The 17,866-nt window shown below is 39.2% G+C and overlaps 1 protein-coding gene across 7 annotated transcripts in view; it reads right to left on the reverse strand.

Moving 5' to 3' along the window:
* GRK3 (G protein-coupled receptor kinase 3) overlaps positions 1–17,866 on the reverse strand; it is a 78,969-nt gene that overhangs the window by 8,088 nt on the left and 53,015 nt on the right. For all 7 annotated transcript variants that reach the window (XM_075041132.1, XM_075041135.1, XM_075041133.1 and 4 more), the window contains 11 exons: positions 13,183–13,261; positions 11,805–11,935; positions 10,901–10,995; positions 9,552–9,659; positions 6,764–6,830; positions 6,437–6,537; positions 5,227–5,293; positions 4,681–4,776; positions 1,887–2,049; positions 1,098–1,234; positions 40–153 (listed from right to left, as the gene is read on the reverse strand). In XM_075041132.1, the coding sequence (XP_074897233.1) occupies positions 40–153; positions 1,098–1,234; positions 1,887–2,049; positions 4,681–4,776; positions 5,227–5,293; positions 6,437–6,537; positions 6,764–6,830; positions 9,552–9,659; positions 10,901–10,995; positions 11,805–11,935; positions 13,183–13,261 (1,158 nt within the window). The remainder of the gene's footprint in view (positions 1–39; positions 154–1,097; positions 1,235–1,886; positions 2,050–4,680; positions 4,777–5,226; positions 5,294–6,436; positions 6,538–6,763; positions 6,831–9,551; positions 9,660–10,900; positions 10,996–11,804; positions 11,936–13,182; positions 13,262–17,866) is intronic.

Consider the following 17,866-nt stretch of genomic DNA (forward strand, 5'->3'; position numbering starts at 1 on the left):
CCAATCTGATTAATAGTTATTGAAGAACAAGCGCCTCACCTCACACTGTAGGACAAACTGTTTTCCTCCTTTAATTCTCAGTAAGATGCATTTCTTATCTTTAATCTGTGTTTCTTCAACAGATACTATTTGTTCCATTGTCAGTAGGTTTTGCTGTAGCATTTGCAAAAAAGCAGAGACATGATTCGAAAAAAAACTATCGCCCATCAAATAAAGCCACTATCTAATTTTTCTGGACTACCCACATAAATTAAGTTATGAAACATTAACAGTCATTACACAAACATTTCTTTATTTCTGAAGACTGGGTCATGAACTAAAGATAGATTATAAGGTAAGAGATTTAGCAAGGGGCTTGGTTGCTTCAACAGAGACAACAAAATATAAGCTGAGAAAGCCAGTAATGACAGCATGAAATAAGAATCTACAAATAGGTGTGTCTACAAACAAAATATTCACTATTTTCCCTCAAGAGAATTGCATATAATTTTATGTATTTTCCAAGTATTACTGCTATTAAAAGGACAATCTTACTGTTTCAAAGAGCTGAAAGGGAATATTTAAGCACTATATACTTACAAAGAAGCAAATGTACACAACAGTTTGCAGAAAACCTTTCCCTATAGACTGTAAGAGGACAACAATGTTTTGAAATTCCAAAACCTTACTTAACTAAATATACAAATGATCTGCCTAGCACATCATCACAGCTGGACTAAACTAAAGTTACTATAGCATTTTCTTTGAAATAAAATGCTATAGCATTTATGACCTTACCAGTTTATGTTTTTTTGTATAAATAGTCCAGAGGTCCTAAATGAAAAACAGCACCATGAACTACCAAATTCCTTTAAAAACATAACAAAACAAAGTAAACAGGTTTCTCAAGTCAACTTTATGTTTCCTCAGTGCAGTATAGCTACCCATTAACTAAAGTGATACTTAAGATAAGTTACTCAAATCCACTGGTCATTTACTTGGACAAAACTCTGCTTTCATGGGAGGTATGCCTGAGTATGAGTTCTCAGATTTGCCTCAACATCCACCTGCCTTCCATGCCCTTAGAAGCTGCTGCTCTCTAGAGTAACCTCACTTACCCGCGACTCTCCTTCTCCTCGCCATTCAAGTCGGTTTGGGAAGAGATAAAAGTAACGACGTTGCCACTGAGTCAAAAATGGGTTCCCTAATTTCAGCATGTATCCATGCATAATACAATCCTTCCCAAGTGCATAATCTGGAACAAGAGGAGACATTAGTATGTTAAACAAGGTACTGCCTAAAAGCATTCTGCAAATGTGCTATGTTGAGAAAGGACACAGTCCCGAACACGATGTGACTCAATGTGCCTTCACCAGGCTTGCAACAGTGCTTCTATGTGCACAGGCACACACAGAGCCAATTCTGCCTTAATTACATGAGTTGATGTGGCTGCAGTGGAGTAACCAAGAACAGAATTTGGTTCTTAAAAATGTATCTTATTATACTGTTAAAAGAACTGTATATTGCTAACCAAAGTTCAGAGTTTGTGATGCAACATCCTCGTGCAAACAAGTGAAGTTTGCTGTAAAGGACCTTCTGTTTTCTTTCTTGGCTCCTTTGTCATAAAATTAAATCCCACATACTCTTTTCTGAGCATAGACCACAAATGGTGAAAGGCTGTACATGATAATCTTTAAAAGAGAGTACAAAAGATTTTCCAAAACATTATGTCATCATACAGCATTTCAAAACATTAAGAAAAGTCTTAAGAAACATGATACTGTCTAAATGAATTCTAACAATTACTGGTGAATGACAGTAATGTGAGAGTCTGTTGTGTGAAACTTCAAACACATGAATTACTATCTAGCAGCAAAAGATGGAGAGAAGTGTATTTGACAGATTACCTTCCTCGTGGCCAAGCTGCTTATTTTTAGCCCTTTTTCTGGCCTCAATTTTATCTGTGTCTGCATTTACTGCATCATAAACAGTTTCTGCTACTTCTTGCTGCCAACGCTCCGATATTACCAGAGGGAAGTTCTTATATAATTCCTGGTCACTATCAAGCAACTTGCAAGAGAAAAACAACATAAAAACCCAACATTTTAATAACTTTTACTATTCTTATCTCCAATAGTTAAGTTACCCATATAACAGCATTATTTTAAAAGATGTATGGAACTCTAACCTTACCAGAACAAACAGGTGCAAACAAGAGAAGACACAGATACTAATTTAAGCAAAGGTATTCATTTATATACAGAGAACAGGCCACCTGTTCGAAAACTTGTTTGGTTTGATAGCTCTAAAAACCTTAATCAACATTGTCCCATAATGTGCTCTTGACTTTATATTTAAATAATTACTTAAATGTAAGCAGTGGTATTCTTAACTTCGTTGCATAATCAGTGTTAACAAAATGTCTAATTGCGTTAAGAAATTTCTCAGCACAAAAATTCCATGAATAAATGAAAAGATATCTTTTACACAACAATGCCTTCCATGCTTCCACGCTTAATTTTACATTCTTAATAATTAACCTTCAAAATTCAGCAATGCATGCTGCAGACCTTAATTTGCTTGTTATATAGATTCTTTTCTCCCCTAATCCTTAACTACAGGAAACTAAAATTACTGGATCTTCAGGAAGGACCGTTTGTTGCTTGACACAGCCGTACTCTGCGTTTAGCCACAAGGCACTTTAATGCAGTACAAAAAGCAATCAATGTTTTCCCTGTGACTTTATTAAAGGTTTTCATTTGGGGATGAGTTTAAAACTCTCTACAGCCACTCCTCCACTGCTTCAGTTTCTGTCAATCAGTAGAGAAACTAGACCTTTCTTTCAGAGAGCAAGACCAAGAGGCATCCTTTGCCGTGTTAAGGCAGCAGTAAGCCCACTAGACTGCCCTACATGACAGCGGGCAGGGCTGGGTCCACTCCTCACTGCAGCAGAGTGCCAGGGGAAGGCAGATGCCGACCCAAGGGCATGCAGGCATGCTGCTGCTCAGAGCGAACCCAGCGACTCCAGCCGCTGCTGCCGCAAGCAGCATTTGCAGGAGCAGGACATGAAAGCCTCGCTCAATTCTCCTTCTGCAGCCAGGCCAGACATTCCCAGGAGAGACAGTCTCCTCCTCTTCAGAGATCCGTAGCCGTATCACAGCATGAAAATACACATTGGATCTGAAGGCAGAAGACTCCTCTGCAGTTCTGTGTAAGTGGCTTACAGGGACTCCTTACAGCACCCAAGTAAGAGAGGAAAGCCATGGCCATCCACCGTTGGCTTTCCAGTTTGTAACCTCAAAGAACACGTGTTCTTCTTGGTGTCACAGGACACTGCAGTGTAAATATAATCCTCAGGGGCAACAGACAAGAGCAAGACACTCAAAACTGGCGTCCTCAGGGGCAGAGACAGCTCCTGACACCTTAATGGAAGCTCTGACTGCAGCTGACTCAGAGGCACGAATTATTCACTCCCTTCTAAGAGACTGTGACATCCCAGTAAAAGTGCAGAGCAAAAAAGCTGTACATGATATCCCTCACTGACTCATGACTAAGAATAAATTTATCTTATAGGCAGCCTGAACAAAGATTACATGGAAGTGATCTGGCTATACGATTTACAGGCCTTTCTGAGAATATCTGATACCCTCAATAAATAAAAAGACCACTTGGTTTTTCTTTGCAAAATGTTCCTCCGAATTATGGTATTCCAGAATTTCAGGAAACTGGAATCCTGTTAGACTAACACTGATGCTGAAGATGTGGTGTTTTCTGGGATAAAGAACATCTTGGGTTCTCTGCATTTCTCTTCAAACACGTAAAATCTTTTCTGTGCCAACTTCTGTAATTACAGCAGGTGACACTGACACAAAAGTTCCTTTTTAGGCACAGTGAGTACTTAGCATGTTTTTTTGCTTATAAAGTTTAGAGCAATTAGTTTCTCTCCTGACTCACTTCTGTAATAACAAGAATAAAGTTTCCTCTACTGAAGAAGGATATGATAAAAATAACGAACGGGACAAGACCCAAGACAAGCACTGATTCCCCTACTGTCTCAAAGTACAAGGGAAGCTTCAGAAGAGGGGAGGAATACGCAGGGTACATCACACCACCTCCATGCAAGTCAGAAATGGGCCAGCAGCTTTAACTTCTCATTTTTTCCTTTCTGTTGTTTTCATTAGGTTTTGGATAATATCAGAACCTGAAAGTTTCTTTTACCACTTTTCTAACTTACAAAGTTGCTACCGTTAATATACAGTTTGTCATTTTTAAGAGTTTTCCACTGCACTCTCTGATCATGAGGTAACATTATTAAAATAAGGTTTAGTTCAATTTATCCAAGCTACCAGAAACAAATTACAAGTTTCAAAACTACAAACCATTAAGTATTCTTGAAAATCTGAGGATTTCCCAGAGGTTGTCTGACCATTTGAAATATTTGCTTTATCATATAAAACTTTTGATAGGAAGGTAGATTTCAGTCAATCTAAAAAAATAAAACATAAGGACTTGGCAAGCAACAACAAACCAGCCAACCAGCCCAAGCCACCTCTTTCATAGCAGCCTGGATTGAGTTTCCAAACTTGAAAGCAATTCCTTGCACATTCAGTAGTCCCAGAAGCAAAGGAATGGCACGCACACATGAAAAGTTAAGCACAGAAGTCACACTGCATTTTCTACCTATCATTTAAAGTTGTATACCTTAATGCCTTTAGTGTCCTCTTCATCAAATGACCCAATATCAAAAGCATCTGCTGCATTTACTTCTCCCCGGGGAGGAATCAATGGTGGAGGATACTAGAAATTGAAAGCAGCACAGTTAAAGACAAATTAATGGACAGTACTTAAATCCATCCTGTAGCTATATAGAGCCTTTTTATTTTTTGCACAAATTACACATGACTGCAAAAGTACATCCCTTGAAATTAAACTTCAGTGCAAAGTTGTTCTCCACTCCTTTAATAAATGCTCCTCCAAAAATTTGGGGGAAAAAACCTACAGTTTAGAGCAGAAGAAACCACGCAGTCATTTGACCCTGAAAAAGCAATTAATTCAGTACTACTAATCAGGAAGACTTGTAGTAATGAATATACAGCAGTTTTCATCAACAATCCTCCACATATTTGTGCAAGTGAGTACATGTGCTGGGGGCTGGAACCCTGAAGTTTTCTGTCCATTACCTGGGTAGGCTTATTTTCCTTCTACTACTTTACCAAGTAAGCTAAGGTTACTATCTTAATCCTTTACCTTTTGTAAATAGACTTGCTGCCAATCAATGCCTTTGAAGAAAGGATGCTCTTTTACTTCTTGTGCACTGTAAAAATAAAAGTAACTGAAGTCAACAAAATGAAGGGGCTTTTCAAATGTATTTGAGAAAAATAAAGCCTTCAAAGGTCACATTTCTATCACTTGAAAACATTGGCAAAATGCTCTTTTTTTCAGAAAACAAAACGAAAAAAATAAGTCTTCCTAAGTACACACCAGAAGAGAAGACTTTCATGTGGAAACGCTGGAAATAGTGCTGCAGGTCTGGCAAGCAATCACTCTTGTTTTGCTATGGTATTCCATCATTTCAAACAACAAACAATACTCGTCTGTTGTCAGATCCCATACTCTAATTCTAATATTTTATGGCAAAATAAGCAAGTATTCTTGATAGGCCCAAGGCTGAAAAGCAGTCTCGGGTCATTACCGTAGAGGGCTGCATGACAAAAGCCCCTCTGAGTATCTCACTGGAATTACAGCCAGTCCCAGTCTCAGGTGTGACTATCAATTAACTGTTATCGCACATTGCCGATGGTTTCTCAACAGTTATTAACTCCTCTCATAGTTTTATCTCCTAGTCTCACACTGGCTTTTTAAATAGGTGATAACAACAATTTCAGTTAACAGCTATAAGCAAGGTAAGATTGGCAGGAGCAAGGAGTGGTTTGTATTCAATGAACAAAACCATGCCCTTTTCCTTAGAATCATGAAGTGAAAGAGGTACATCTGGAAATAGAGGTAACCCAAAATGAAGCACATATTCACAGCTTTCTGTGCTTGGTAGTCTTGGGATTGGGATTTTTTGTGTGTAATAAGCTCATATCATTATAGATACAGTATATGCAATAAATTTTAGCTATCAGTATGTCTGAGTCAAGTAATATGACTTCATGCCAAAACAGATCAAGCAAAAACATAAAAACAACACAGGGATGAAAAGTATGAACACCACCCAATGTAAGCATGACTGCAGAGAACTCAGGGGAAGTCTTTACTGACTGAAATTGTCCAAAAATTTGTCCAAACCAAAGGAAGCTGAAATGTAATTCCACTCAAGAGCACTTTTTAATGTTCTCTTTCCAAAATTATAATCACCACAACAGGAAGCAGATTTTTACTTGAAATTAATTCATTCATTTACAGAGAAGTGGAAATTTTTAAGGCTGTGGTCCAAGGAGAAGACTACACCTACCTTCTTCCTTGACATCCAAGTCTCTTGCTAACATCGCGTTGTAGGAGCCCTTCCAAAAGGGACTTCAGTTCAGGAGAAAATGAATCTGGTAGCTCCACATTCTATGAAAAAAAAGAAGTACAAAAAGAGACGTTTAATCATAGAAGTAGTGTGATCTGCTCTCCTCATATAGGAGAGTAGCTTTTCTTTGATAGTATTTGTAAAGAACTCTTGCATGTGTAAATACAGCTTTCTCAGAAAGCAGGCTATGTAAGTGCCAGTTTTCAGAGGAAATGGGAGTTTACTAAACAAGAGGAATGTAACCACAACTGTCACCAGGATCCTTACCACGGTGAGCGTCATCCGGTCGATCTCATGCTTATCTTTGGTTTTGTGCTGTCTGAAAGGACTGTGACTGTAGAAATAAGAAAATGCACTAATAAATATAAAGCCATAACATATCAGGTTATTTCAGCTGTGGCAACCCCAGGAAAGAGTGTAGCATCCTGTTAGTCCCATTCTTCCACCTCATCAATCCTGTCCTGCAGAACAATAGAACAAGTAGTAAAACATTTAGCATTTACAACGAAAAATGAGACTTTACACACTAGCATGCTCTCTTACAACTTCAGGGGTTTTTTTTCTTACTACAAAGAGCCCCACCACTTCGCAAGAAAGTTTATCCTTTCTGTTTTCAGTACAATTGCATGTGGCGGACATCAAAATCAAATTCAGAGAAAAGCAAACATTCAACATTTCTTTAAAGACTACACACAGACATCCCTGAGGATTACCAAACTCAGGGAAATCTGATCTAGTTACTCCATATAAAAGTACAGAGAAGGTTAGTTTATTCTTAAATGCAGTGATCCCTCCTTAAAGACGGTGTTTCAAATGCCTTACCGATTACATCTATGTCTCCCAAAAACCAGAACAGTTCCATCTAAAAAGAACACCCTGAACAGCTATCACAACACAGATATTTAAAAACATTGAGCTATATACAGACACTGAGTATGACCTACAGAACTTACCATTCATCTATATGGGAAGAATGAAGCAAGACCTTAAAGTAAGTAGATGAAACAGAAGGTAATCACAAATACCACAGCATTAGTGACGGGGAAGATATTTGATGATATCTGGTAAATTATCAGCTTTATCCCTTTCCAGCTTTAAAATTCTGTTTTGAGTTTGAATTTTTCCTTTTAGCTATAGAAGACCTTAGAATATTACTAATTTACCATGCAGTACTTAACAGCATGAAAGAAAGCAGGAACATTTTAGTATTATTCCCTGTTTCTTAGTTTTCTTCAAAACCTTGAAGGAATGCTATTTTTCAAAATGAAAATGTTATCAATACACTAATTAGCTATTTATTAGATATTTATTAATGTAAAGCATTTTGTCTTGCCACATGGCAGCATGTACTAGCTTGTTTCAACTGGGGACCTGCTTCTCAAGACTTATTTCCTTTTTATCCTCAAAAACGTTTCTGATGAACGGATCTGATGGACAGACTAGGACTTAGGACTTCCATTTTTCCGTTTTTAACCATGACAGGTAAGAAGGGACAGCCTCACATACTTTGACAACGAGGCTCTGAGTAGATCAGGGAAACAAACAGTTCACTGGGGACTTATGGGCAGATTTTATGCCAGACTAAATTTACTAAACACCAAGAAATGGCACCATGTGCCCAACCCTTGTTTTGGGATGTGAGTTGTTTAATTGGCTTCAGAACAGATGAGGAAGGATAGTTCACAATGAATAATGCTTTGGCTTCTGGCTGACCACCAATAGCACCCCCCACATCTCCATCAGGAAGAATCACAGCCCACAAAGACTGAGATCTCCCTGCCTTGCAAGTCCGAGTTTCTGTGGTAAATGACTGGATTTGCCCCCAGATGCTAGTTCTTTCATCACACAACTTCAATCCTCTGAAGGAGGAACCACGCCAGAGTCAGTCAGATGCCCTAATCCTCTGTGCCCAAGTGACTCAAAAGGAAAAGGTCTCAAAAGAAAAGACGAGGAGTCCACAGTGGTCGTGTGTGTTAAAGACACTCTCCTCCCTCCTCCCAGCAAACCCAAACCGCTGCGTGTCTTGCTACCTACAGAATTCTTCAATGAGTGATTACAGAGACAGAGTACTGCTCCCAGCTGCACGATGCTGTCTGTACTTAGAAACACTTTTTTTGGCAATTTAAACTCTGTTTCTTTCTTTATTTGCACACTTACATTCAGCCTATTTTGTGAACAATTAATGTTAAATTGATACAGCTCTATAGTTCAATTCAGAAGCCACATGCTTACCTTCGTTTGTACAGTGTCTGGGATAGAGGTAAGAGCTTATAATTAATTATGTGTGAGGACACAGGATGATCTAACTAATGATCAATCTTTACAGAGAAGCACTCTGAAAAGCTTTAAAGATTTTTTTCTGTTTTGCCATTAACACTGAGGATGCTATTTTCAACAAATACTTGCCAATCAGTGGTTTTTGACTGTTCAGATAAATCCTGCAGTCTTAGTAACTTCTACATAGCCACATAAGTTTACTGAGAAGGTGATAGTTGACAAAGCTGTAATTTTCATATACTTTTGCACACCAACACGGTAACAGGCCAGATTCAGCAAATGGAAGCATCCACACATTGTAACTTACCCAAACACTACAGAAGGGAAGACTGAGCATCATGTAAAAAGGGAACAGTGCAGCAAAGAACTTCACCACAACAGCAGGTTTTAAGCATAAAAAGAAGCCCATAATTTAACAGGGCTGCTAGTGTATTTAAGCAATGAATAACATCATACTATTTAAAACACTAACAATTGCCAAGAGATGAATAAATTGCCTATCAGTAGAAATCAAAAGAGCGGATAGAGCTCCTGCCTTCCACACTGCCTGCCTCACACCTGTAGCTACTAAAGGAAGCAGGGCTTGTGTTTTGTTTGTTTTGGAAACAAAAAAGCGCCTGGTTTAGTCTTATGCGCAGACATGGTCTAAGTTGCAGAGATGGCAGTAAGATATCATTTTAGATAATATGTAATACATTACATATTAGTATTTCAAGGGACAGACAATGACGACGCTCAGGCTAAAAAAAAAGCACAGGGGACATGAAACTTCACTCACCCTCTTAGAAGCTTGAAAAGCATGCAGCCTAACGAGAACCAGTCTGCACTGCTATCGTACGCTGTTCCCTTCTGGAGCACCTCGGGAGCCATGTATCCGTGGGTACCTCTGAGAAGCAGAAAGGGACAAAAACTTGATTACAACCAAAACTATCATTGAAAAAAATAAGTAATAATTAAAAATCAGTGTTTTCTCAATAAGATAGTCTAATTTAAACAGAATTAATTTTAAACATGATTTTATTTTGCTTTTTCTTTGGCTATAAATACATATGCATGTTTTGTTTGTGTATATCTACTGAGGAAATACTTAAAACATAAAAAACGGAACAACAGAAATGATTAGGGAAACTGAAGCAGCTACAGTGAGATTTAGCAGCAGCAGTACAGGGGTCAGTAGGTAGCCTTCTAAGAGTGGAACGCAAAAGAGAGGTGCAAAGGTTGTATATTCTGTCCACTCAGTTTACAGGAAAGACAGATATCAGGACACAGTCAGGGCTGCTGATATTTCAGGCCAGATCACTCCAGCCCCGTGCCCTGCAAGCCCAAGACCTGCTCTTACCCACAACCACACAAACAGGGCAAGCAGAGCTGGCTTCTGCTCTCTCGATGGGTTTCATGTGTCTCCTTGTGCCTAACACCCATGTGCTAGATAACAACAGGACACCTCCTCCAGAAGTCATCGCTGGTCACCACTACAAAGCAGTCACCATGTATTGGTTTTACCCTTGATGTAATTGGAACATATGAACTTTTTCAAGAAGCTACTGAATTGCAAATCTTTTAAGATATGACAGGATGAAGCTTTCCTTTTTGCATAAATTCTGAGACTAAATCAGGGCAAATGAGAACCTAAGAACAAAACATGCCAGCTAAGATGTGGAAACCACACGCAACCCAAAAAATTCAGATCCCAGTTACGACCTGATGCCAAGAGGCAGAAAGGAACATAATTTGCCTCCAGTTCTACAAAGATCCAGAAGGAGAAAGACACAAGAAATCCTGGTTTTTAGTCAGTTTTGGAATATTTAATTATCCATTTAGGACAATTAAAACAATCTGGTATTTTAACTCGGTCAGGTTCTTGTCTTCTCTAACAGTGAATCACCTCGAAATAATGTGTCATCTTCCAGCCATGCCTACACATCAGCTGCTACAACTGTGCAGGAAAACAGAAATAGGAGACTGAAAAACCTTATTAAAGTATCCAGCTTAGCTGTGCTATAAAGCAAGCCTGTGCCCCACAAGTGTTATTTTTTTCGTTTAGGCAAAGTTAAATTATAAAGGCACATAAAGGACTTATTTGGCAATAATTGTATGTGCAGCAAAGCTCCCATACATAATACTTACACACTAGCATGTGGCTTCTTTTTGGAAAAATCACAAGCCAGCCCAAGGTCTGATATCCTCACGTGCCCATGTTCATCCAACAAGATATTTGCAGGCTAGAAATACATGGACACAGAAAGGTTACTGCTTGGTATTCTTCAGCTGACAGAACTACAAAGTCTCAGAACACAGTAACTCATCCTCAAACATCAACACCCTCTGACAAAACAGACACTTTCTAGACAAAATCTACATTCTAATGGAACACTACCATCAACTCCACAGATTATGAAATACTGAAGAATAACAGAAGAGAAAAAACAGGCAAGGTTTGAAACAGAAAGCACATGGAAGAATAAACCCATTTTGTCCTCAAGTCCACATTGCTTCTGGTTCTTTCACAGAAGGCTGTGTGTAGCTCTTACATCCTTTATTTGCAATCTACACTCTGAGCTCTCTGTGCAGACTTTTTTCCTGCTTTTGTTGTCACTTGGCTCATGGATACCCATCTCGGAGCAGTCCTCAACTGCCCAATTGTCAGTGAAACATCCCCGAGCAACCGTCTTCCTATTAGTCTCCCATCACACAACTCCTCTTTCAGGGCTCTCAGAAATATAGAACACTCACAGACATATAGCACACTCTCTAATTTAATAGCATCACTGAGATGAGTAACATTGCACAGGATTTATTCTGACCCCAAGGAAGCATGTCCCAGGCCAGTTAAACTGGATTAGAACTATTACAGGTTAGAACTATTTTGAAAAATTATTAAAAAAATCAGCCAAAGATAAACAAATAATCTGTATTCTTCCCAAGAAAAGGTTTCAGGTAAGATAATTCATTTAACTTATCAGTACGTCTGGATTATTTGCTGCTATCTAACAAACACCTGTGTGAATGCAGTCACTGTGTTAACGATTACCTTTAGGTCTCTGTACACAACAAAGCGATTGTGCATGTGTTCTAAACCCAGGATGATTTCAGTAGCATAAAACCTCATTTCTTTTTCAGAAAACACTCCATGCTGGGAGAGGTGGTAGTGCAAATCTCCTCCTAAAGTTAGAAGAATTGAGATGCAATTAAAAGAACAGTAAAATCTTGCCTCAGAGGCAGACAGCATGATGTCGTGGGGGAATAGCATAGCATCTGTAGGTTCTTACAACCTGTGGAGCACACAGAGACCCAGACCTACACTCTGCAAGTACATATGGGGACAAAATACCTGAGAAAGTTAATAAAGAAATTTGATCCATCTGAAACTCCATTTTAAAAATACGTTTACTTCATATACATTTGCATCTAGCAACTAATCCAGCAACTGAGTCTTAATGTAAAGCATATTTCCACAGCAAGTAAAATGCAGCCACATACACAGGTTTCTGGAGAACTGAATAAATTAGCACATAGAACAGGCCAGGTTGGGAGGGACCCTGAAAGGTCATTTGGGCCAAAATATTCAAATATTCATGCTGGGGACGTTTTCACACTTTCCTAAACAAATAACAGACATGATACAAAGTCACTCTGCGAGCTAATCCACACCATCAATATATCAAACTGTGAATATTCCTAGAAAGCTGTTTCTGATCAAGCTACAGATTTAAAATAATCAACTAGTTACTTGAGTTTGACCCACAGCTTAGATATTAATGAGAATCTTCACTTGTAAAACAGCAAAGCCAGTCTCTATTACTCATATGATATGAGCTCTATTTCTCAGTTACATTTCTGGCTTTCCAACACAGTATATGCAGATGTGTCCAACGTCTTTAGGTGCCTACTGCAGGACCACAGTCAGAGTTCGAGTCTAAGTCCTGCAAGTGCTTAGCATCCTCAGCAAATTAAGGGCACTGCAGTACCTTCTCTCTCTTAACTTTGCCAACTTCTCTCTCTCTGTGTTCTCACAAGAGTTATGCTAAGGCTTCTAGGTATAATTTCTTTCCTTTGAGGAATGCTTCCCCCATCAATTTTCTTTGCAGAGCTCTTTATAGTAGCCCTTTTATTTTTATTCTGAAAGCTGTGTCCCTGATCTCCTCATACATTTCTCCACATGACCATCATTTCCTTAAGCTTCCAGCCTAGTATCTTTGATATCTTTATTTAAATGCATTAATGTTGTAAGGCAACAGATTTTCCAGTCTGTTCTATACATTCCCTGGTTTAGATCAGTGTACCCCTCCTTCTCGCAGGCCGATGCTTCACACTGCAGATTATTTTTCCCTCATTCTCTTTATGATCTCAGCAAGTCCTCCTGCCAATACTTCTGTAATATTATCATCATCTGCATGAGCCTTGCTTACCATTCATCAGGTCCAGAATGAAACAGAGTTTGTCAGGGGTGTGGAAGGCATAGGTCATACACACTATAAAAGGACAGTCCTAGAAAGAAAGGAGCAAAGAGTTCATCTCAGGCAATAAGCAAAGTACTAGAGAAGCTAAAAATACATGTGATATTTTTCCTATGATATTGGCCAATATTTGTAATAATTTTCTAAAGCAATTTGTGTACTAATCTACATATTCTGATGTTTCACTTACAGTATAGAGATCTTAGATTTTGCTATCTCGTTTCAATACAAAAAAAAAAAAAAAAAGCTATGAGGAGCCAAAGGCTTAAAATATGCAGGTAGCATCACTATCTTCTAAAGACTTGCAACTACAGCAGTTAGAAATATTCTAAAAATATTCACCCAAGTTTGCACTGGACTTACATAAAAGATACATTAAAGCTAACAAGCTTTAGGCCAGCTCAGAAAAAAATAGAGCTGTTCTCATCAAGTGTAAAGGATACAAACGTTCAGCTGTCAGAACACTGACTGAGAATCTGAGCCACATCACGTACAAAATCTCAGAGGAAAGAAGGTTTTATTCTCACCTATACATTAAATGCAACTACACTGGTAACACTCTGTCCACGCCACTGAACTCGCCCTGCAGAGCTGCACAGAGGTGACAGCGAGGCATTCTACCACCCGCTGCTGCCCTTCAGCTCTCCAGCAGCATTTGCAACAGATGATTAAAAGGAACATAAATACCCTAGGAAGGAAGTCACGACTCCGATGTGTATGCAAGGCACGGGAAACAAGAAGAGCAAGGTCTGGATTATGCAAAGTCCAGAAAACAAGTATGATGGGTGCAGGTTTAAGAAGGCCGCTGCAGAGCAGCCATGCGCAGGGATGGGTTACATTTCCACCTCTTAATGCTCTTTAACCTTCACTCACACACATAGTTTAAGACAAGCAGCCATAAAAAAAACAGCTGGAAGAACACCTCTTTACTGCCAAAGATCCGTTCAGTGTGCTGGTACCTCTATAACGCAGGCGCTTGAAAAGACGCCATGGCGGGAAGTGGGCAGACCTCCCTCTCTTCATTAGGCCTACATTGGATGCAAGTGACTCATTAATAGGGGGCGGCCATTACCTCGTTGACCCCTTCTCCAAAGCCATATGAACCCGGGGCCATTCGGTTAGTCTACAACGAGGACGGAAGGCCCGGCTGTGCTGCTGAAAGAGACGGGCCTGCACCGTAACACCGACGGACGACGGCCTGACCCCAGAGCACGGAGGCTGACAGGAAGACGAGCTAAGGCGAGCTTAACTGCTGACGAGCCAGGACACCACGCAGGAAGCACGAATGTGACCTAACGTGACTTAAACAATGTGCTAGTTATTGCAGTATTGATAGTGAAAGCTCTGGGAATCTCTAACAGGAACTCGTTTCCTTCCCAATTTAGAAGCAGCAAAACACAGCGGCCTTGGGCAGCGTGGGGGTCGCGGCACCCGGCTCGGGGTGCCGCCTCGCTGGCCCTGCTGAGCCGGAAAGGGAGGGAATGGTGACACCATCCTCACCGGGACAGTTCAAGTCGGTTCATCCTTCCATAAAACCACGTAAGGCTGAAATATAAAGCTTTATATACCTGACTGTAATCCCCAGTGATTCACACACCACGTGGGCTGATCCTGCTGTCATGTTCAAACCTAACTGTATTTTAGTGTTCCCTGTGCAAATACTAATTCCAAATGCAACCCTGCAGAAGGTGGGCACGCGTTTGAAACACCCTCCAGAAACATGCATGAAAAACGCCTAATTGCTAAGTGGTCCTAGAAATAAGGAGACTATAGGCAAGGCAGTATGGCATCTAACAAAAGGTACTACCTCTTGTTTTAAACTTTGCGTTGCTTGTAACCGCAGACTATTGCAGTTACTGCTTAACTTCAGAGCAAAAGCTTTAGTAGAATTAACTTAATTTTCTGAATCAATTGGATAATTCAGAAGTGTCCCCAAGCAGGCTTCCTAAAACCTTAGAGCTGTCTAATTGCCCAGAAGTATTTAGTGTTAGCATTTAAACACCACACAGAAAAAGAAAAGAGTGTTTCTATACCAGAACATAGTATGCCTATATTTTTATGGATCTCATTTTTTGAAAGAAAAGAAATCTGCAAATGTAAATTTGATGCATAATCCAGTTTTGTGTAAGCCTTCCTACTTTAATCACTACCTTCTCACTGTTTAACAGAGAGAAGAAATTGTAGTACTGCGATATTTTTCTGACACAAAAACCACTGCAAAAGAGTATTTTTCAGCATAAAAATTAGAAAAAAACCTATAGGTTATTTTTTAAAATGAAACATAAAGCAATAAAGCACATTTCCCAAGAGACAACAATGTGAATTAAGAATAGTTTGGAAACAGTTCCTTACATCCAAGCAATCCTGGATTAAGTCAAAAAAATTGTAGAAGATAAATTTCTGGTAATAAATCATGGGGAAGGAAAAAAAAAATTAGAGTAACTATAAAAAATTGTAGGAATGTAATATTTTACAGACATTAGCACACTAACAATTGCTTCAGAAGGAAAACTTTGCTTCTGACTTTTTCCTGTAACCCGAGCACCTGGCTTTAGAGCATGGCTGTAGAAATGACAGCAAACAGGTAAAAAACATGTTTATAGTGTAGAGCAGCTGCATAGCATTTTTAACTAAAGAGTAGCTCTGTCCTGACAGGTCTCAGAAAGATGTGCAAGTCAATGCTTGAAACATCGAGCTATTATCTGCCATTCCAACAGATGTTCCCTTAAGTGACAATCAAGATTGGGGAACAGATGCCATTTTTTGAGCAAAATCAAGACTCCTACAAATCTCATTACACATGAAAACAAAGTACCTGTTCTTCTCAAAAAAAAAACAACCTTGATTATTGATCTCGGATGTTTTATTATTCAGCCTGTCCACTTTTGCTGTACCTTATATTTATCATCCCTTGGGGGAATCTTAAATCCAGTATTTAGTCAAATTATCTCAAAAAGAGTGGAGTACAACAGCTTAACTGCCTAGTTTTTTCAGAACAGGAGAACTAGAAGACACAGTAGAATGGAGCCACAGCCGTGCAAGACCCCTGGTCTTGCACCAGTCTGCCAGAATAACCAACTCTGACCTGCTGGGAAAAGATTTATTAAATAAGCACTCCCTTCCACAAACAGCACCTTTTGGCAGATTGTTTTTATACAGTCCATCAGCAGCGATGGTCTCGGTGATTTCAGTGTTCCAGTTTTTGAATGTTAGGCCAATATGGCTATTACAGAAAATAAATTTTTTTTTTCTTTTAACGGAAAGTAAAATATTTTCCCTACTATGCTATCTTCTAAGAATTTCAAAATGCATTTCCAGCCTCCAGAATGAACATCTCTGTGGGAGAGGAAGTCAGGACCTGTATCTTGCAGAAGAGGAAACAGAAACCTCAGCAACAGTTTGTCCATGGTACACCAACAGTCAGTGACAAAGCAAATACACCAATGGAGAAGCCGAGCAATGCAGAGCCCACGTTTTGTATTATTAGGCCAATCCAGGCAGTTCCCTGTGCTCTGTAGAGGTGAGTGTCATAGTTCTGAGCTGTGCTGATTCAAAATGTTACCATGAAAAGCTATTTTCACAACGTGGCCATGATGTACTCAAATTTGGGAGCTCCCTATTCAAGAAGTAGTTGTGAATGCCAAAATTTTAGGTGGATTAACAAAAATGATTACACAAGCGTATGTGTAATCTGCACAGCTGTTATTATGCATTTTGCAGAGACATCTGGATTCCCAGTTAAATGACTAATTGTACTATGATGAACTTCCGAGTTCCATTTTGTTCCGGGCAGCACATAAATCCTGTCATTGGAGAAGGCACGTGCCATTCAAACCTAAAAGCTTATATTCAGGAATGAAATGAATTACCTTATTCTACCACTTTCAAACCTATTTAATTCTGCATATTCAAAACGCTCCAGCATCTCTTGCAACAGCAGGTGTATCTAACCTGAATGGATAGCATTTTGTAAAAAATCTCTCTTTTCAAATTCTCTCTCAAATCTGTGAGAATCTAAAGAAGTTACACTCTAATGAGCTGATAATCCTTAATAAAAAAACCCAAATGGTTTGCCTTGCTTTTCTGTTGCTAAATGACTAGCTACGCACTGTCATGTAAGAAAACTAGCTCCACCATTAGCAGCCTTGTGAACAATTTTCTTTTCAAATCATTAAGACGTGAAAATTCACATTCAGTACTGGAGCAAGAAATCACAAATTAAAGTTAACAGAACAACTATTACTAAGTTGCCTAGATTTCTTGTCTAGTCTCTACTACAGAACTTCACCCCACTGGCTCTCAAGACTCCTGACACTTCTGCACATGCCACAACTTACCTTTGGTGAAAACAGTTAACTCGATTAAAAAGTCTAATTGATAAATCCCAATTGTTAATTTCCCAGATAAAAGAACAAAGAAATACTTCCAAGTCCTTTGTCTATATTTAAGCCAAATGTGAATGCAATTCTGTGTTAAAAGCAATTCCCTGACTTTTAATTTCAGTGCATGCCTGCCCTTCTCCAGAGAAAGGCTGTGGCAGGGGAGGAGTTTCCAATGACAGGCACAAGAAGAAATACCTCATACTTCCTTTGGAGCTTTGCAATGAGAAGAAGTTCAACCTTATGATGACACTTTG

The sequence above is a fragment of the Buteo buteo genome, chromosome 11 (assembly GCF_964188355.1).
Source record: "Buteo buteo chromosome 11, bButBut1.hap1.1, whole genome shotgun sequence".
Classification (NCBI taxonomy): domain Eukaryota; kingdom Metazoa; phylum Chordata; class Aves; order Accipitriformes; family Accipitridae; genus Buteo; species Buteo buteo.